The sequence below is a fragment of the Brachyhypopomus gauderio genome, chromosome 4, assembly GCF_052324685.1.
Source record: "Brachyhypopomus gauderio isolate BG-103 chromosome 4, BGAUD_0.2, whole genome shotgun sequence".
Lineage (NCBI taxonomy): Eukaryota > Metazoa > Chordata > Actinopteri > Gymnotiformes > Hypopomidae > Brachyhypopomus > Brachyhypopomus gauderio.
The window spans coordinates 19,010,871-19,033,135 of NC_135214.1; the positions used below are offsets into that span (position 1 = coordinate 19,010,871).

General features: G+C 44.9%; 1 protein-coding gene across 3 annotated transcripts in view; it reads left to right on the forward strand.

Annotated features, from left to right (window-relative positions):
- The first annotated feature begins 624 nt into the window (after positions 1–624).
- Positions 625–22,265, forward strand: part of LOC143512505 (potassium voltage-gated channel subfamily H member 7) — a 43,442-nt gene continuing 21,801 nt past the window's right edge. For all 3 annotated transcript variants that reach the window (XR_013130475.1, XM_077002896.1, XM_077002897.1), the window contains exons 1-3: positions 625–1,368; positions 2,531–2,761; positions 17,781–17,936. Coding sequence is in view for 2 of the 3 variants with exons in the window: in XM_077002896.1 (XP_076859011.1) it covers positions 1,293–1,368; positions 2,531–2,761; positions 17,781–17,936 (463 nt within the window). In the remaining variant the exon portion in view is untranslated. The remainder of the gene's footprint in view (positions 1,369–2,530; positions 2,762–17,780; positions 17,937–22,265) is intronic.

Consider the following 22,265-nt stretch of genomic DNA (forward strand, 5'->3'; position numbering starts at 1 on the left):
GTTCAGAAGATGGGGTGAGCTCCAGTTGTAGTTAAACTATCAAGAATTAAACTGACATGGTTTGTCATACATACAGTATATCACTCATCATCTTGAGTTGTAATCTACATTTAAAAGGCACTCGAACATTTCTCCCATATATAGGCATTCTAAACACACAATATCAGGTAATATAAGCAATCTGACTCTTATTCTAGACACTTACACATTTGTAATCTATTGGTTAACATTCAAACAAACTTAAAATGTTATTTGCAGCCACAACGATAAGAACAAGGTCTTACAATAAAGATGGCTGTTGTTTGCATCCTGTTTCGCTCAGTCCACTTTTTTGAATGGAGCAGATGGTTGTTGAGTCCCTTTGAAATACTGGGACAGATGTTACAGTCAGTTAGACCTCCTACTCCGCACACATTTGCATGTTTTAAGCGCGGTAACAACAGCAGTAGCAGAGAGGGAGATGAGCTGTCGGCTGGGCATATATGGATTAATGCCTGCAGAACAACCCATTCACTAAATATGTACCGTGTTGACTCGACCTATGGGCATTAAAGGTTCAGAGAATGTAGGTCTGACCCGCGTATAAGCCTGTAACGCCGAAATGCACGCTCAAACGCAGCTGAAAGATCAGGACCATGGACAGATCACAAAACGTTTTTCTCAGGGTCGATCCCACGATAACCCCGCGCAGCTACCCACATCGGGTCATCGTGTCTTCGTTTTTCCTCCATAGTGTTAGGGTTAGTTTAATGTGATACATGTCGTGCTCATTTTTTGTGTCTGCAGGCAATACTTATGTTGCTCAGTGGAAAACAGCCACATGCCGTGTCACGAGAGCAACCACTGACCCTCCCTACGTATTAACGACGAAACGTGCGCCGTGAACCTAAGATCCTTCAACTACATGCTTAGTCTCGCTCGAGGTGGCAAAGCTCGGCGCGGTGTGTTCTCAGTCCTTAGAGCATCTCCAGCCCCGTCAGATGGTCTGCTGTCTTCCATTCGCGCTCAGCACGGCGGGACTTGATCCATTTGCAGAAAGCGATGGTCTTCAAACTAAAACTAACCCGCCTTATGCTCTACGATTTCTCTCGGTGTCGGCGAAGAGTTCAACCAAGGATACGCTATGCAGCTGTCTAACACCGTGCTAAAGTACCACAAACAAATACCAAACAAATGAAAGTGGAGAGGTTGTGCGAAACGAGTATGATTTCTTACAGAACGAGTGACATTCGACGTTAACTTTTTCGGATCACAAGCGTCTTCGGACCTGACCAGCTGAAGATTTTCTAATCATGCCTGTGAGAAGAGGTCACGTCGCGCCACAAAACACGTTTCTAGGAATAATAATACGGAAATTCGAGGGGCAGAGTGAGTATTAAAATAAAGCAACGTTCTGTAACATTTTAATACAAATTGCACGAGAAGAATTGTCGGTTTGAAAGTGCACCTTATGTTAACAGAGTTGGAAACGTTTATGGCTGGCTAGTTTCGTTGCATGAAAGAAAAATCTGTCAACACACCATGAAATTGAAAATAAACCAAAATTTAATGCAATTGTTTGGCATTCTAAATAATATTACAGTTCAGTCGCCGTATGGAATCTAAGAGAGGAAGCAGGACAGATAAACAAAGCAGACAATGACCATCAGGTGCCGTAAGACTACGACCAGGACTAACAGCCTCATATTTCTACGTTCATTTTCATAATGTGATATTTCAAATGTCTAACTGTAGTCAGAAGTTATGTAGAAGTAGCGTGAGCGGATGTTGGTGTGAGTTTGCGAGGTTGCGATTTATGATTCGATGCAATTTCTGGTAGTGTAGATGAAGAAATATGTCAACAGAACGCTAAGCACCCCCCCACCCCATAACAAAAGCCTCATCGTTTCCCATAAAGAACGAAAAAACAAAATGAAAAAAAAAAATGTTTTCTCAAACATTTGTCAGAATGTCTGAAAGTATTTTATGTTTAATCAAAGTGTTAACGAAGATTAGGGGTGATGTGTGTTTTGTTGACCATTTCAATGTAGTGGTATTTCTGTAGTTACTTCATCTGTCCACAACAAATTAGACACACACACACATACACATACATATACATACGGTATAATACAGCAATAGTAGCATCAGGATCATCTGGAATGCTGGACTAAGAAAATATATCATGGACATTAATTTCAGGCACGGCCAGTCTGTGTATGACAGCTGTCACATGTTATTATCCCTGCTATGGTCTGTGAAACATCTCATTTACTCCAATGCTAAAATGTTTAATGAAATATTGATCATAACCCATATCCAATATAAGTTCAAAAAACTTTCTCTCTTCCCTTTCACATTGTTGCCCTCAGAAAAAAAGAAAAACATGAAAGTACTTAAAAAAGTACTTTTTTTTATAAATGTCCTGTATAATTGTATGCCAGAGACTACAGTTCCAAACATGTTCTTTGAAGAAGTAATGGAAAAATAGCCAGGCAACTAACAATGACACTGGGTATAAGTCTCCTTCTCTTTCCTAATATCTTTGCAGATAAGAAGTTCATCATAGCGAATGCACGTGTGCAGAACTGCGCCATCATCTACTGTAATGATGGTTTCTGCGAGATGACGGGCTTCTCCCGGCCGGACGTCATGCAGAAGCCCTGCACGTGCGACTTCCTCCATGGAGAGGGCACCAATCGGCACGCCATCGCCCAGGTGGCACAGGCCTTGATGGGCTCTGAGGAGCGCAAGGTGGAGATCACCTACCACCGCAAAGACGGTGAGTCGCCGCCCGTACCCTGCAAGCACGCAGAGACCAGGACCCGTCCTTTCTCTCAGAGGACGTCGGCGATATCTGAATTAGCCCTGAAGATGAGAGAGAGGGAGAGAGAGAGGGAGAAAGAGAGGGAGAAGAAGGTATCATTAGTAAGGCTTCTTTCAGTGGTAATGTGGTGTCATTACTGCACCTCTATGAATGAGAAGAAAGGGGTTAGAAGGAGACGCTGGGACTGTAACCCTGTCATGTCCGTAACGCCGTCCCTCTTGTGTCTCTCTCTCGCGCTCTCTTTCGGCTCCTCCGGCCTCGGCTCGTAACGTGTCACTCCGTAGCGAGTCGGACTGATTTCTCCTGTTTTGTGCGGCAAAGCAGACAGGACATCCACTCATATGCCAAAAGCCCCCCAGACCAATTTAGCCTCAGCTTTTGCTGTCTTGCCAAGCACACTGGGTTAAAGAAAACACACCATATCTGCTTTCGGAGCGTCTTTGTCAGGAGAACCCCTCCCCTGCCCTCCCCCCACACCGCCCCCCTGCCCCCAATCATAAACGAATGCAGACCTGACATGGATGAGGCATTATTGATGAGCTATTGCTTCTGTTACCAATCTACTAAAATATTGATCAACCAGTGCGTATTGTGTTGCCAATGGTCTCGAGGATCTGGTTGTTGCTCACGGTGGCCGCACAGCGGCACAGGTAACATGGTTGAGGTGTTTTGGAACGATGATGGTAATTTGAACCCGGTGCATTATTGATCATACTAGTTAACCGCAGGCTCCTGTTTGTGCTCTCTTGCACTACATTGTGCTGCTTGGTGTTTTGGTCCTTCCGGACATACACAGACAGCTGTAGAGAGAGCCAGCCTCTTTAATACTTCATGCATTAACTGCTCCCTGGGCAGGTTACCGTATGCAGGCCTCCAGTGTTTTTATAAATTATGAGGTATGGTGCTAAGGGAAGGATTCAGAGAGAGAGAGAGAGAGAGAGAGAGAGAGAGAGAGAGAGAGAGAGAGAGGGGTAAAGAGAACAGGAGAACCTCTAACAATGATCTCTGTCTGAGGAATAAAACAGACATTGCATAACAGTGGAGGTGTAATCACGGGCTGTGGCAGGTAGCACAGCTCCCAGCTGAACACTGCAATTTCACAGCACCTGTCGGAGAGGCAGGAAGGAGAATTACACTACAATTCAGCAGCTATCACCCCCCCCCCCCCCCCCTCCCAGTTATGGATTTTAATAAGTAGCAATCTTCCGTCATCATCATTTAATAAGTAGCCTCCATCAGTAAAAAAAGAGCATGTGCTTCATTAATGTGCTTCATTCATGTGCTACTATTATGGAAACTTACTGTGTAAAGAATGCAACACATCATTCCTTGTGGATTACAAGATATTAGCAACATATTTGGGAGTAATCTATATCAGCTGAGAAGGCATTATGTTTGGACAGACTACAGTGGCTATTCATAGCAAAGGTACGAATTATGACAAAGGACATTCAGTAATTCAACTCGGGAATGAGTGACTTAATTGAAGACAAATTTATGTAGTATGCTTATGGAAATAGACCACATGACATTAAACATTAGAGTCTTTCTGCCTTACGTGGATTTCATGTGTTTTTGGAAGTTGCATGTGGTTGTTGAGTGTCCTAAACCCTGCTGTAAAGCATTAAACCCTGCTGTAAAATTGTCTTGCATCAAGCATCAGACTGTCTCTCAGTGTCTTCACAATGTAAGGCTTCCAGCATTTATACCGGAGGCAGGATCATGGTGTGTGGTTGGGAAAAGTGACTTGGCTTTAGGCTCTAGATCAGGGGTACTCAACTAAATTTGTCCGCGGTCCAATTTTGGCAGATACCTGCGACCTGAGGTCCGGGGTGGCGAACGTAAGTTGTTGAGCGGGGAATGAGATTGGGTACGGACAGGACTGCGTTCGGGTCCGGATCCGGACCGCCAGTTGAGTACCCCTGCTCTAGATGCAGATAGATTGTTTTCGAGGGTGGTTCCACAAAAGAAGCCCGTGTAAAAGTCTTACCCCACTCTGCAAGTCACCCGTGGCCTCATGAACACCGTTTTAATGAGGATACAAATAGCTTCCTGCTAATCGATTTGCAGCCCTTATGCCACTGTCAGAGTAAAATCAATGGCTGACTGTGGGCTCCTTGCCTCTCACTATAAAGGCCTCGGAAATCAGACGCACCTCCGTAGCATCGCAGCGTTCGCCGCTGTGCCGATGTGCCTCTCGTGCTAGTGAGCTGCTGTCCTGACCTCGCGGTGAGGGGGGGGGGGGGGGGGGGGGGGGGGTGGGGGGGGGGGGCTTGTTTAGCTGTCCCCGGGCAGGGCCGGGAGAGTGGAGTAAGATGTGTGTCTGTAATTGGCTGCGCTGACACATCAGTGGTGTGCAGCGTATGGAGATGTCAGCTCCTGAGTCTCACTAATTGACTCGTTACACCTGCGGGCCCTGACACCACTCCGCACGAGCCCCCGGAACGCATTTGAAGCGCGCGTGCAAACATGATGAATCTTCTCCTGGTTCCCAAGCAGAACCCTCTGTCACACGCTCATGTAGCGCGGGCCGGCCCGAACTCTGCTGCATCGGCACTTCTCTCTGTGCTCCACAGTGCACGGAGACCCAAGCTCTCGTTTCCAGCTTGGGCAGCGTCTTGCCTGCGTCTTAGGTGGATACTGAAGATGCATCACCGCACCTTCTGCTAAAGGCGTAGGGAGTAAGTAAGGCTGTGATCCAGTCGTGTTCATGTCACAGACGCACAACCTCTCTCCCCACTCCACGGTCCTCTCAGACCCAGACACGGTACACGACAGTGACGGCGCAGTACATGTGATCGTCCTGGGTGCGTTTTTGACATGAGCCACTGCAAACCAAAATGCGTACTGATTCAAAACCAGCACCAGAGAGTTACGGCCCGATGGCGGCCTGAGAATCGGGCATGGAAACGTTAGCAATTTGAGGAATCTTTGATCAAAATTCTGCAAGGAGGCGTAATGCGTTGGGATCAGCGGTGATGAATTACAGGTCTGGTTCAGACACAAGCTGGGCCAGAAAGGAACGGAGCAGAGAGAGACGGAGAGAGTGGCTGGCAAGCACAAAGCAGAAGTGAAAGTGTGGGGAAGATGGAGAGACAAGCGGAGAGGGAGAATGAGAGATGGAGAGAAAAAGAGGCCGTGGAGACAGCGCGCGCGGGGCAGAGCAAGACGGAGAGACGAGAGGTGATTGATGGTTTTCTTGAGTTTAATGGCCCCATTGATCCAGCCTGATACACTATAGCTTGTGACACTGACGGAGAGGAGGAGGAGGAGGAGCGTGAGAGGAAGCAGCGGAGGAGAGAGCACTGTTCAATCCAGCCGCTTCACTACTGCACACGCCGGCCATGCCGGGGGTTTTCTGGTCTGATACCGCCCGGTCCGAAACAAGGCCGTGCGCCCTGGTCTGATACCGCCCGGTCCGAAACAAGGCCGTGCGCCCTGGTCTGATACCGCCCGGTCCGAAACAAGGCCGTGCGCCCTGGTCTGATCCGGCCCGGTCCGAAACAAGGCCGTGCGCCCTGGTCTGATCCGGCCCGGTCCGAAACAAGGCCGTGCGCCCTGGTCTGATACCGCCCGGTCCGAAACAAGGCCGTGCGCCCTGGTCTGATCCGGCCCGGTCCGAAACAAGGCCGTGCGCCCTGGTCTGATACCGCCCGGTCCGAAACAAGGACGTGCGCCCTGGTCTGATCCGGCCCGGTCTGAAACAAGGCCGTGCGCCCTGGTCTGATCCGGCCCGGTCCGAAACAAGGCCGTGCGCCCTGGTCTGAAAGGGTCCTCTTGAAAATGCCTCTTAGCTGCTTTCTGTTTTGGTGCCACTGGTTTTCATCACCAGGAATCCATGTGTTTTCTCTCATTTCCTTACCATAGTGTGCAATGTGCTAAGTGCACTGCATACATTTGTCAATTTGGTAGTAGAAGATGTTTTTGTGTGCAGTGTAATAGTATTTTGTAAGATAATATGACACTCAAGGTGTGTGTGTGTGTGTGTGTGTGTGTGTGTGTGTGTGTGTGTGTGTGTGTGTGTGTGTGTGTGTGTGTGTGTGTGTATGTTTGTGTATGTGTGTATGTACGTGTGTTGGAGCTAATGAGATAATGGGTTGATAACATGGGCACTGTTGTGGGGAGTTATTGATACATTTGAGGACAGTGTTGAGCAAGGGTGCAAAGTTTCACTCCCCCAGGTCCCTGCAGCTCCAGACACAGGGTGCCGTGTTCCTCCTACTCCCCACATGAGAGCTCTTGGGACAGATTTGGGGGCTGTCAGGATGGGGGTGGTCAGTGGAAGGAGGGGGAGCTAAGGAGACCAGTTCAGTTAGTGTACCTCTGGATGGCTGCCTTTGAAAGGATGGCATGACTTATTTATATAGTCCAGCCTCTTTGGTTACATGTGCTGCTTTAGTGAAAAAGCAGTGCGTTTAGGTCAGTCCTGTTAGTCAGATGGGGGTAGCACTAAGGGTGGTGTGGTAATTAAAACCATATCAAGTTTGGTCTGAGATCAGGTGATGTGTCTGTGGGGAATCACCTGTCTGTTCTGCAATGAAACTAGACCTCTGCTATAAACACATACACGTAACTTCGCTGTCAGCCAGCAGTGTCATTACGAAGCCATTTAAGACTTTTTTCATTTGATTATGCAGCAAAGTTTGTGTCTTTGGTTGGAAATTCTTTCAAAGCTTTCCACCCCTGCGGATAAAAATAGATCTCACAATGAAACACATATATTTAGTTTTGACAACTCAAAAGCCATTTTTCAGGAAAGCTGACTGATTTTCGTGTTTATTGAATTGGTGGTAAATCATTTGTAGGTTGGTGATAATGAGTATCTTGTAGGTGGATGAGGGCTGGTGATGGTTAGTTGTCTTGGGGTTGATTATGCTTGGTCTGTGGATGGATGGTAAGCCATACCAGGTACATCTTACGGACACAGCGTGGCAAAGCACCTGCTGGCTCGCGCTCGGCTCTACTGATTGATACTGTTGAAAAGTGTGGTGTGTGATCTTTGGTACAGATTAATCTCGAAGCATGACAATCTCCTGCAGTGCAGGATGGAAACCTGTAGTTATTTTCAGGTGCTACAATTTGAGACACAGGAATGTGAGGCAGTACTGTTTGTTTATTACTAGAAAAGGTTGGCATACCAAATCCACTCATTTGCATTTACTATTAATGTGAATTACTAAACATCCTTAACACCACCTTAATATACATTACACCAAAGAAGCCCCAATACCTACAGTCTGTGGTGAATTACTACAGCTGCTGTTCCCCACCTGTTTAGATTTGATTACAGCTCTCTGCTGCTGCACTATTTTACAGGCTTAGGTTTGGGGGGAGGTTCTGACTACTGCGTGCGCCAGATAATTGGAGGATAGGTGATGGATGATGATGGAGTGGAGGAAACCAACAATTCAAGAGGAATCACCAGCGTTGAGTCATTTTTTTCTGGAAGGCTTTTTTCTTTACTACATTTGCATGACAAAACGGAACGGGAATGAAATTGCATCTCAGCAGAATTCTTTGGCTCGTCCCTCTAGTTGAGATTCATGACTTTGCCATGATCAACAATCGTAATAGGACCCAAGTGGCATATGGAAATGGCATAAGTGACAGCTAACTGAGGACATATGCCTGTCCATTGCATCACTATGGCACTGTATATTAGCAGTGGTGGTCAACTCAGTGGTGACCTCTTGAAAGCCATCTAGAGGCATCTTGACCATCTGTTCTACTGGTCCTGCCAGAGCTAGCTCACTTCCCTCTCCGTCTTTCACTTCTCGCTCATTTTAGTGGACCACCAAATAGTGGATCTCTAATCTGACTCAAATCTAATCCTGGGGCGTGAAATGGGAACTACTGAGCTGTGGAAATGCTAAAATCTATCGGTCATGATAGAAAAATGGAGCTTTTCTCCTCAAAACACAAAATATCACCGCTCACAGTAGGAAATACCGCTAATCAAGGTTTGGCACAATGTTTTTGAACCTGCTGTCTGCACATTGAAACGCTGGGCATAGGGACTCACAGCTGCAAGACATTCAGTAGTCCGTGCGATGACTTCAAGCGACACTGATTAAAAATGAAAGTAGGCCGCGGCTTGAAGCAACCCTTCATTAAGACTAGAGCCACGTGGCCATCAGACTGCAAACAAAGGGGTTAGTCCCCCTCCGCCCACTCCCATCCACCCACTTCCTGCGTGGCTAAGCTTTCATTGGTCCATATCCAGAATGGGTGTGTTTTAGCTGCGGCCGAGCAGCCCTGCAATGCTAACCCTGTCAGAATGGATCAGGGAGACGTCTAGAGGCACAGCGACGACTTGTAGGTCTGCTAGGAGCCTGCTGAGAGGACCTCCACCTGCCTGTAGCCATACAACTGTCACGCTTGTTGCTGTAGTGCTGTAGTGTTGGTGTAGGAGGGGGCTTGGGATCGTGACAGCCGTACGTGCTTTGTGTTTGCAGCATTTATCGGTCAGTTTGTGAGGTTTGCTCGCATTTTTTTGCATTTGGTTCTGTTTCCTGGTTGACACAATGTAATATGAACTCATCAGGCCTTTGTTGACCTGTAGACTGTCTTTGATGGATTGCGTGCAGACATGGCTTTGTGACCCATACTGCACTGGCAGGGCATTATAATGCTGGTGCATTATCTCCATAGCATTCAAAGGAACAGGTTTAAAGCGACCATCTGCCAGAGATTAAGTTAGTATGCTCTTCAATCAGAGTCCACTCATAAAACTCATTCATTCAGAATTCAGCTGCCTAGAACAAAGCCTTCTACACAATATTCTGTGTCATTATGTCTCTTTGCTGATGCAACATTAAAACGCACCAGCTAAATTGAATTACACGTAAAAGAGCACTAGCAAAGCATATAGCTGCAACCTCCTGCCATTAAAGTCATTATGCTCTGATTGCTTCTCTGCTGACTGATACGGCTTTGTGCGGTGGAGAGTCCAACAGCGATCCATCCTTCCTTGTCATAATGACTTGAGCACAGCCTTTCCTGAAGACACGGCTACACCAGAGCTATTTTTAGCCTGTGTGCCTTCAAATGCCTGTAGCGCTCACAGCAAATGAAACACAATCTTTTCTCCCAAGGGGCGCAGAAAATCAATCGCTAACATTTGAAGCAAATGAACAAGGCTCTTTCTGCATATTGGCCGAAATTGCACAAGATCTGTAAGGACTCGAGGATTACTGAAATATTTCCCTGAAACCTCCTTTTAAGCAAAACTGTGTGATTATGCTGTTTTTTAGGTAATTGACTTGCCACCTTATAACGACTTGATTTGTGGTCCAATAAAGTGTGCACTTAAGACAGCACAGGTAATTAAAGCATAACACATTTTAATACTCTGTCCAGAGTCCATTTTAACACCCTTGACAATAATAAAGTGCATTTGAGTACTATTGAAGATTGCATGTCTGCACATGCCCTGCTGTGTTGTCAGATAAAATTAGAAATCAGACTAGGTTAAATGAGATCCACCTCCACACACAAAATGTGTATGTTGTAGCATTACAGTCATGTAAAAAATCATGCTTTCATTCTTACAAGAATAACTGTGTTAAAAAGAACAGTGCATTATTGTTGCAGTGTTGATTTTGCAGTAGGCTGTAAAATGCGCAAAAGTCTAACCAATCACAGATGTTGTTGTTGTTTTATGCCGTGCTCTCTGTGTGTTTATCCATCTCATTTATTCAATTTGAGTGTCAGAGAGCCTTGGAGAATCGTAACAGTCTCAGAATTCAACAAACCTAAAACAATTTTGGTGAAAGCAATCCAGTCTTTAATCTCTTCATGTTGTGGGTTTACCTGTGTCCTTTAATGTGCTCTAAGGCAGAGCGAAGCACCTTGTAGTGATACACTGTGGTTTTGGTGCTCATATTGTGCTACCTTGTTGTCTGTGGAATGTCAGGTAACTGTTACTTCTGATTTTTATTGTGCGTTTTGACATTCTTTGACCATGAAAGTCTGTGTCACAGTACAACTTACATTGCTGTAGAATTTGACAGAGCTCTATGCTTGACTTACGGCCAGCTAATCATATTTACACCCTGTAGAGGGAACTAAATGTCAAATGGGAACCATTTTTGGGCCCAGACAGACATGGGTCATAACCTTGTTCAGTGTAGCCTGTGGGTAAGGTGGAACTCATTTCCTCTGGCGAGGTAAGCTGGTAAGATACACCACACTGCGTCCTTCACTCTGTCCTTTCCTGTCCTGCTACACTTTTATCTTGATTTGTGGATTTCGACGGCCCAAGCTCAAAAGCGACCCAAAGTGTTTCACACTGTCTGATTGTGGTTCTCCATTGGACATCGTAAAGGTATCCCAACTATAACGTAGCATAATTCCAGAATTTCATTAATATATATAATTGATTCAGTGCAGGACCAAGCAGAAAACACTTCCTTCTTCTGTAAGAGCCAAACTGGGACATCAATGGCTTCACTATGGTTTAATTATTGATGGTGGAAATAAGTATCTAATTAAATTTCCATCATCAAGAAAGGGCAGCAAGCATGAGATGTACAGCATATGCAGGACAGTGTCGTGTGGTATAAGCTGAGATGATGAACCAGCAACACACTGGAATTAACCTCATCCCCCTTTACTTCTCTGTAGTTCGTCATGGAACTAATTTGGAGTTTAGGCGCTTAACTGGTAACTTTTCTTACAGACTGGTAGTAAGATCTTTTTAGGATGTCAAAGTGTTCCTGCACTAGAATGAATAAGTCTCTGCATTTCAGGACTAGGATGAGTAGACATCATGGATCTCTGTGAAGTATTCTAGTACTAAGATGACAAGACATCATGGAATCTCTGTGAAGTATTCTAGTACTAAGATGAGTAGACATCGTGGAATCTCTGTGAAGTATTCTAGTACTAATATGAGTAGACATCATGGAATCTCTGTGAAGTATTCTAGTACTAGGATGAGTAGACATTGTGGAATCTCTGAAGTATTCTAGTACTAAGATGAGTAGACATCATGGAATATCTGTGAAGTATTCTAGTACTAAGTAGACATCGTGGAATCTCTGTGAAGTATTCTAGTATTCCAGGACTAGGATGAGAAGACAGGTTAAGATCCCGATGAAGTATTCCAGGACAAGGATGTGAAGACCTCTCACTTGAGAAGATGAGAAGCATCTCAATTGCTCTCTGACCCCTGAACAGCTTTTGCAGTAAAAGAGCGAGAAGCCTCCTGACAGCTGTGCACTTGTTCAGGCTTTTCAAAGTGATGTACACAATGCTAAATGGCCCGACACGGGAGGCTATTCGAGGAGAAAAATGAGAGTCGATAGGATTTGCATTCCCCTGTGACCTGGACGTTTGACATTCTGTCAGCCTCAGGTAGAGAAGAGAGAACCTGCAAACCTAATACAGTGTGTGTGTGTGTGTGTGTGTGTGTGTGTGTGTGTGTGTGTGTGTGTGTGTGTGTGTGTGTGTGCATTAGTGCATTAGAGAAAGGAAGATTCTAAGGGAGATATGACTATGGAATGGATACGGTGTGTAATGAACACTCTAGGCCCAGATTTTACCCCTTTTTGACTGACACTTTGTGTGAAATGTGACTCGCGTTGGGGAACTCAGTAGTGGGTGTTGTGTATTGTTGCTAGCAGGATGACGTGCACAGCGGCTCACAGTAACACACTGTATCCCTGACACTGGAAAGGGTTTCTGTGTGTCAGACTGGGGTCTCAACCCTTCAGCTTGATAGCTGGGGTATACAGTTGCTAATTCTAAAAGCCCTCAATGAAGATTAAGTTAGTTTCACTACTTTTAGCAGGGCAGGGGAGATTGCAGTTTAAAGTGTTAACCTGGTGACCGCACTTCAGATGTTACCTGTTCTCCTGTAGGCTGTAAGGTGGGAACATTAAGAATTTAACAGGGGTGCCCTCTCTGAACCTTTTAAATGTGGATGGGCAATTTGCAGGTAAATTAGTCAAAACTAGTTGACCCCTTACATAAAACCACACTGAAAATAAAGAATAGTTCTTTAGTGCTCTTCTTTAGGTTAAAATAATTGGCTGTAAAACATGTGCTTTTATTTGAGATGTTTCTTCTTGTGGTCTATGACATTCATTCTGGTGGTGTGATTCCGTTCAGGGCAGTCCATATTCTGACAATGTAGTCTACCTAATATTGACCTCATATTTTCATGGTATAAGTTGTACAGAGGACAAATTATCTACAAATGAAATGTCTATAAAATGAAAATCCAAAATTTTCCTTGCAAGGTAATATGCAATACAATTGTATATTTTTATGTGTCATAATATACACAGAGTCATCTGTGTATATTGTGATCAGCCTTATTGTGATATTACACTTTAGTGAACAATTTATATTGTTAAAATATTGGAAATTGTTTATTAATTCTGAATGTTATATTATGTGAATAAGAAGACGTTCCAGAAATAGATAAGTGAAATTAAACTTAATATAAACATTATTTCACAAAACAACTAACTACTAATGTTGATCTATAGTACATTAATGTAAAACACATTATGTTTTATTCCCACATCATGTTAATTCGACATTGTAATAAAAGTCAGCCTATGAAAATGAATGAAATCCCTTTTTACTCATTTGAAGTTCAGAGGAGAGTGAGGCCACAGTTACAGTTCCATCACAGTATTATTTGAAGGCTTCACTTTGCATAAATTAGCAATATTAATTGTTTTATCTGATTATGTATTATGACTCTTTAATTATTCATTTGCATCAAACAAAAAATCTTCCAACAGAATTAATTAATTAAACCCAGAAACAAAGACAAGAGGCATTGAAAATGAAAAGACATGCCAAGAATATTGTTTTAAAATGTAGTGAAATGTGACAAAGCACCTAAAGAAAGCATTTTACTTAAAAGCAAAATAAATCAAATAGTCTATATTCAAACTTTGGAACATGAACACTACTGGACATGAACTGGCGTTCATGTCGGTTGAGGCTCAAGTGTTGGCTCATGTCAGTCCGGAGCCCAGACTGCAATCCGGTCATCGGGCGCGCTACTTCACGTGCCTTGCTGTGAAGCTATGTCACGTTTTCAGTTTGCGCCAATAACCTTCAGTGATGTGACTTCATTTACTCCAAGGCTGTTATCAGGCCAGAGCTGTTCTAATCTTCACCTAGCCAAAGACACTCAAGATGAAATTCTCATGTATCTGATCTATCACCTCCAAGGTGTCCCTTATCACAGCATGTTGCAAGGGTAGCATTTGTGATATCTGATACCAGTTATACACCACTCATTGTCAACAACACAGACCTCACAATCCTTATTTGGTTCATGGCCATGAGATGGCTAATAAACGATCAAGTTTCTAGATGATCTTCTCATGATGATCTCCTCATGATTATCTTCTCGTTGTGGAAATACGTGGACTCGGTAGCAGTGGGGCTTTGAGAATGTGGTTTGCTCGTTAGGTACCTTGAAGCACTTCCAAACCCTGAACTGACTTCCGCCTCAACAGTCAAGTACACAGAGAAAGAGCATTATCCTGTATGATATTTCCCTGGTCCAGTACAAATTAAGTTGTAGCTTTTCAGTATTTAGCTAGTGATGCTACTGAGTAGTCTTTTACAAAGCTGAAATATGGTCAAAACTTTTGTTAAGACCAGTCTGGTGCAGAGACACATCGACCTTGTTTTAAATTATTAATGACAAAACGAAGCACTTTAATGTTAACAGAGAGCATAATTGCTGTGAAACTTAATGGTGGAATTTTGACACCATAAATATTTAAAATTGTACTCTGTAAAGCAGAATTCTTTTCTTCTTTGGTTTTGGTTACCTGAATATTATATTCTGTTTAATGGTAGTTAAATAGGTCTGCAGTTAGCTTGTGGAATTCTCTTACTAATGTTCAAAGTTGAACAAGCTGCAGTCTACGCTCGAATGCATACGAGGTCTAATGGCAGTCTCGGTCTGTCACAGATGAAACCTGCAAATTTTGAAACGCTTATGTGCTTGCGAGTAAAAAATTAGTGATCTTTAAAATTTTTATTTGATCTGCTTATTGGCCAGTTTTGTGGTCCAAAACAGCCTATGTTAGCCTCATTCTTGACAGTGCCAGAAATTTTGGTTAATTAATGTGATCGTTGCTTGTATGCATGTGAATAAATGGTGACTTTCATATTCGTACACTCTACTGTAGGAGTATTTTAAAAACATTTTTATCTGACTTGGATCACACTTGAATGTAAATTATAATCCTCTTTCTGCCATTGGAATTTGGCCAAGACATTTACTGGCATCATCTCATATGGTATGGCTCTGAAAATGTGATATTCATATATTTTGTAGCAAGCTTAAGTTCTTCATAGTTCAGTGATAAATGTGTAGTGCAGAGTCTAATAGAGTGCAAAGTGTAGTAGTTTGTACTTTGTATTTCACCATGAATGCAGACAGTGCACAGTAATGCTTTATTTGCTGTTGTGTATGTAAAATAAAACATTTTTAAAGTCCCATCAGCTAAAGTCCCTTGTTTTCCTGAGTACTAAGCCTGAACATCGTTGTAGTGTCCGAGCGTTTAAACACAGCTCCCTCCAGAGTGAAGCACAGATCCATTAAAGGCCGACACGGGCGATGTGGTTATATTTAGTCCTGCAGCCTTTGCGCTGCTAATGAAGAGTGAGGCGTGAGGGGGGTTGTGAGTGGGCGGGGCCACAAGCCTGCGAGCCCGGGGCGGCCAGGGCCGTAGAGACGCCACCTGCATGTGCAGAAGAAGGAATCCTTTGATATGCTGCCATTTTGCCCATCCTTGGTGTTCTCCTTAACCAACGCGGGGACACACGGGACAGAGCAAACAACAGGCCCACAAAGACTGGACTGTCCCCACTGCAAGGACCAACATTGTAAAAGTTTTTTTTGTTTTTCGTTTACTCGTATTTTGTAAGCAGTGTTCCTTGTCCTGGGGCAACATATCTGTTCTGTTCATGTCAGTTGCAGTCAGATTTATATACTTTATATACATAGATGACAGTATGTAACCTTTTCAGATGTAATTAATTAATTCAGTTGTGAAGATTAAATGGTTTTATAATAAATGTCCATGTCTTGTATATCTCTTATAATGGTGGGAATTTCCCCATTCCTGGTGGCCAACAGTGTTTATTTTCAATTGGTCATGTACGATTCATTGATTAAATTATTATGAAGATGATGGCATGGTAATACAACATCTTTAATATCTAATTTGGTCTCATTTTTGATGTCATGGTGTTTAACAATGCACATGTGTATGAGACAGTTCACTGAGAGAAAGTGAGTGACAGTGATATACCGCCTAAGGCTAGAGGAATGCTAAGTGTGTTGCTCTAGCTTTAAATACTCTCCTTGTGTGCCGTGGGCTTGTCCTGTGTCATTTCTGTTTTTGCTGTACAGAGCTGAGCCTCACACTCTGTGCCTCCTGCTAGCCCGTGATGAGCTGTTGAATCCTGTCCACACCGCACCCTTACTCTGTGCTGTCATCGGTCTAAAAAAGACTCACTGCATCACCTGCCTTTCAGTTTAGTGTTGGGTTTTCTTTTTATGGATCTGTGGGTATAACTGAAATGCTGCATTGTTAGATGCTTCAACCATTCAAATCAATTTATTCTGCTCTTTGGTCCAAATTGCCACCATGCAGATTCTGCAGCAAAATCCTAAAAGAAGAATACTGAATGTTTGTAGTGTTATAAGGGATGTTAATGTGTGCATTTGGCATCCAGTGACCTCAGCCATCTTCACTACTGCATTGGTCCTTCATTATTAAGCACCCCACGTTTGATTTATTATGTAATCTAAGTTGCTATAATAAGTCATGGACAAATGTGTCTACACTTCATAATCCTCTCCCCACCCCACCTCCTGTTCAGAGATTCTGCAAGAACAAAGCGTAGCCATTCCTGTCCTGTTCCAGGCACCTAAGCTCTCTGATCCTGCTGGCCTCCCGATATCTCCTCATCAGCAGTGACGGTCAGGAGAGGCTTTTTGCTAATGGATGCCCATCATCTCTAAAGGGACAGTGGGAGAGGGTTCAGTGGATGAACAATAGGGCTGGGATTGGACTCCCGACAGACGAAGACAAAAAGGGGGACATTAATGTCGCAGGGGACAGATTCATGGTGCTCTTTGGCTCCATTTGCTTTTCGTCTTTTCATCTTGGCATGGGGGCCGTGGGGGCCGCAGTGCTGTGATGTCCTTGCGCACAGCCACCGGTTCGGGGGCGATACGCAGAGAAAGGAGCACAGGGCTGGTCAGGACCAATGATCTGCCTGTTCTCACTGCTTTTATCACGAACATGTACTCACCACCCACCACCACGGTTTACGTCTGTTCACCGCTGATTATCAGGCATGTTCTAAACAACCTCTGACAGTAGTGCTGATTGTAGTGATATGAAAGATGTTGGACTGATGCTGTGATAGTGGTATTGTTGCACATGTAAGATGGGATTGTTATATACATAAAAGAAGGTCAGTGCTCTTTATATGGTACGCATTCATTCATGCATTGATTGTAATATTGTGACTATATGTGCATTGTTAGAGTATTGGAGATCACTATTATTATCTCGTACAATGCCAATAAAGATAATCGTATTCGTGGATGGAGAGTGCAGTTTTTTCTTTATTTCCTCCTGTCCTCTCCTCTTGTCTCCTCTCCTTTCCTCTTGTCTCGTCTCATCTCATCTTGTCTCATCTTGTCTGCTCGCCTCTCTTCTCCTTGTTTGACATCTAGACTCATATTCATTAGTGGACTCATACCAATTAAAGCAGCAGATGGGGGTTATAAGGGAGTTAATTCCAGGAGGAAAGAGCAGGATGGAGTAAGGTCTGAAGAGTGACAGATGTCTTGATGCCCTATCTCCCCCCCCGCTCTCTCTCTCTCTCTCTCTCTCTCTCTCTCTCTCTCTCTCTCTCTCTCTCTCTCTCTCTCTCTCTCTCTCTCTCTCTCTCTCCCTCTCTCTCTCTGCAGGTTCAGAGTTCCTCTGCAATACGCACATTATCCCGGTGAAGAACGAGGAGGGCGTAGTGATGATGTTCATCCTGAACTTCGACTATGTGCTGGACGAAGGCAGCAGTGATTCGCTGGAGAGACTCAACCTCACCCCTCCTGCCCAATCAGAGTACAGTGAGTCTGGCTTCCTGCGCTCAACCAGGCCCTCGTCCACACCTTTACTGGGCTGCTTCTCACACTCACGTCTAAGCCTTTAAGTAGCGGCGTTGGAGGTGGATTTAAATGGATTTCCAGTTGAGCAGGGCTGTTCTGACCCTTCTGTATCTGACATCATGGTTCATCACAGAGTGAAATGGCTCAGTGAATGTTCTGCCTCAGCCTCAGTAAGGGTGCCTGAGGTCTGAGTCGGAGATCATTACAGGCAACTTCATCACAGCCAACGCCATCCTTCTTTTGGCAGAGTCCTCTCAGGACTAATAGGCTTAGCGGACGCTCTCACGCTGATGCCGCTTTCTGCCGTAATTGCGCAACTTTCGTGCGGCCTCAGGCACAACCGGCCTCCATCGGCACGTCACCCGCTAATCTGCAGATGGAGGTTTTAGTTCTCGTTGCTGTAGGTGCGTTCCCAGGTGAGGCCTCGAATCGAGTAAAAGCGCCCATCACTCTGCAGCCGGTCGGGACGCTCCCTCGAGCGGGATGTCGTGGATCGCCAAGCCCGGGCACTCGGCCAGGGGTCAGAACCGGATCACGCTAATTAGACAGGAGGCTCTCCGAGTCCAGAGAACTCGCAGGGAGCAGGACAAAGCTGGCACCTCCTCTTCCTCGCTCATGGCGGGAGAGATGGTGAAATTGGCTTCAGCGCTAATAAAGGATTAGGCACGCTCATCTGTGCTTTGGAGGGGGAGGGGGAATTAGCGGACCATGTGAGAGAACAAGATGAAATCAGACGATGTGTTCTTATGATGTGTTCTTTTTGTTCTCTTGGAGGTTTCCCATGTCACCTTGGCTGACTTCTGGCATGCTGAGTAAGGAAATGTAATTAAGGCACCATGTCATAGCGGTCACCCACGGCTCAGCGGAGCTGTTGCTATCTACGATGAGAGCCCAGATCACATCGTGTTCTTCTGCTTGGTTTTTTCTGCATACCTGCTGTCTCAGAGGATGACGATTATGAAGGTGTATCATATGTACTTTTACTGTGGCGTGCCTGTGATAATGTATCCAGTGTACATACGTTTTTATACCCCGTTATTTCTGGAATTTCGCTCTCAACATTCCGTGTTCTTTTGGGCGAGAGTTATTTTTAGCTCAGGCTGCACACGCACGCACATGTGTGTGTGTGTGTGTGTGGTGTGTGAGAGAGAGAACTCTGGGCAGCTGGGCAGAATCACAGTTGGCTTCCTCAGCCGCGACGCTCCTGGGTCTTTTTTCTGCACGGATTTCAACAAGGCGTCATGACAGAGACCTGATTGGAGCTGCTATCACGCAGAAGTGGCTCGCACTGGGTGCACCACAGCAACCCCCCCTCACTGCATGTGTGTGCACGTCTGTGTGTGACGTACATGCCTGTGTGCGAGCGTGTGCGCGATTCTGTGCAAGCCCGTCTGAAAATTCCGCGAGCCTTGTGCACCTGTTTGCTCCAATGCGTCCACCAGCGTGTGTGTGTGTGTGTGTGTGTGTGTGTGTGTGTGTGTGTGTGTGTGTGTGTGTGTGTGTGTGTGTGTGTGTGTGTGTGTGTATGTGCGCGTGTTGATCTGTGTCGATCTCGACAGCCTTCATCAAAGCTGCCTGCTCACTTCCACAGCCAAAGTCTCCTCGGAGACAACACAGGCGCGAGAGATAAGATAGCAACGGCATGCGGCATGACACGTCATTACAGCCCTGAATACACACACACACACACACACACACACACACACACACACACACACACACACACACACACCCACACACACACACACACAAACACACACACACACATGAACATGGCTGTGTCATTTAACTGTCTCTAACCGTACACACACAGAGGACATCCATATGGGCAAATTCAGGCCCATTGAAAAGTCACTTAGACAGTGATAAGAAAGTAATTATTTATATAGATTTTTGTGGTATCATAGCAACAAACAGAACAGTGTGAATAATGTAGAGTAATGCCTTGGGCTTCAGTGCTGGCAGGATTGTAGGCTGAAGGGAAATTCTATTACCCTGAGCAGGGATACGAACATCACTAGGAAGTTCATTTACGTGTAAATCTACACCATAGGCAATGGTGTAAGACTGTAAAAGTGAATATACTAGATATGCTACCTTATGCATGTACTGCATTACTAATAGCACACATTGCTTTGTTTCTTTTTTTTCTTAGAAATCATAATGTGTGGCAGACTGTCTGCTATGAGGAATTTAGAAGCGTTATCAAAGTATAGCAGTTGTGTTCTGCACACAGGAAGCAGCTGTCCTGCAGCAGTGTCCTCGTGTCCTGACTACACCAGCGCACTGATTCTTGGAACCAGCGCTCCGATTTTGCTTCTCCTTTGTTCAATGCGCTGCTAAATATGGTGGTTATTTTTTTGCCTTTCAAAACCAGTGTTAAACAGAGGTGTGTAATATGCTGAAGATCTTTGATTTGAGACAGAATTAGGTTACATATTACTAGGGCTTAGGGTGAGATTTGGGAGCAAGGCAGAGGTTACGTAATGGGAAGCACTCATCATAAAAGCAGGGTTCGTGTTTCACACTCAGCAGCACCAGCGGGCGTGTCTTATCAATACTCCTGCCATGGGCACGCGGCAGAACCTCCTTCCTCATCGGCTACACCGCCCGGAGCTTCCAGCGCCAACGGGCTCTGATTCACTTGACCGCGCCCCCAACTCCTCCCAGTCCCGTCCCTCCCTTCATGTCCAGCCTGTTGAGTGAAGGAGCATATTTATCCCAGAGTTTAGACTGCATTAGAGTGTACTGCACCTGGCATTAACAGCTAGGGGGGCCGTAAAGAGGTTCCTCTGTGCCAGACCTGATTGAGGGTGACAGACGCGAGGAGAGAAGCATAGCAGCCATGATGGTTTAATATACCATAATACATTATTAACCTCCTCTGCTCCATTCTGTGTGCCCTCTGTCAACATCACTCCGATTCAGACGGAGCAGTATTAGCCTTTGTAGCATGCAAGGGCCGGTTGTCTTAGTTTGAGAAGACACTGAAACTTGCGTCGTTTACTGGGATGCAAAATGATGTTGCCATATTTAGGGTCTCTCTATTTATATGGCTTAGACCTTATTCTGGACTGCGTTGTTCGTTGGTTGATTGTTTTAAAATATGGTGAATGTCCTTCCTGACTCACAGCACAGAGTTTCTGACTATCTGCCTAGTTTAAGAATCTGAAGAGCAGTTGACTGGTTATTAAGTGTGTGACATAAATCTGTCCTGGAAAATCCTTACATTCCCAGAGAATCCTGGCTCAGTGCCCATGGAGGTGATCTGTGTGTGTGTGTGTGTGTGTGTGTGTGTGTGTGTGTGTGTGTGTGTGTGTGTGTGTGTGTGTGTGTGTGTGTGTGTGTGTGTGTGTGTGTGTGTGTGTGTGTGTGTGTGTGTGTGTGTGTGTGTGTGTGTGTGTGTGTGTGTGTGTGTGTGTGTGTGCATGTCTAAGTGAGAGAGATGTGAGATAGAGAGAGAAGAGACAGGCCTGGGATCATGTCTAGTGCTTGCTGAAATATCAGCACAACACAGTGGCTCTGCTTGTTCACAATGTGATGTGAAGGGTGTGTGGAGTGAAGGGTTTCTTGTGTAGCCCTGTGCTTGCTTCCTGTCACTACAGCATAGTACCTCCTGTCTGGCCTCCAGATCAGATTCTCCACCCAACCTGTAGCACTGCAGGACCAGAACCCACCATTCAGCAGACATTCTCTCACAGTCCCTGATTGAATACATCCGGGCACAAATATCAGGTTATTTCATAGATGTGTCCTGTGGAAGTTACTTGGCTTAAAAACAGACATATTTATAACAGCATGGTGAAGTGGTAGGTTGAAGTATATGTGGGGAGGTTTCACACGCTTCATCAACACGCCGATAACGCCCCACCGCTGCATGGCCTGTGTTTTGTCAGACGGCTGAGATCACTGGAACAGTAATTCATGTGAAGTTGGCCCTGTTTTACCAACTTCAGATGAGGTTTCTTTAGAAAAGGTGAAGGCCTATTACAGATTTGCTTGGTGCTTTAGTTAATGCACTTTTAAAATATAAACAAAATGATTAATACTGAGATATTCTGAGCAGCAGTGCAGAAGTCACATTCAGCACCACAGGAGCTGGTGTTTGTGTTTGATCACGACATTATTAACAAAACCAATATCAAAAGGCTTCTAATTAAAACTAGGTGCTAAAAGCACCGGTAAGGAAGGGCAAATATGGACCAAAGGCCAGTAAGATGTGCATAATTGAGCACTAAGGAGGTCTTCGGAGCACAGATTGCTTACTTTTGCATCTCGGAGACCCTTTGA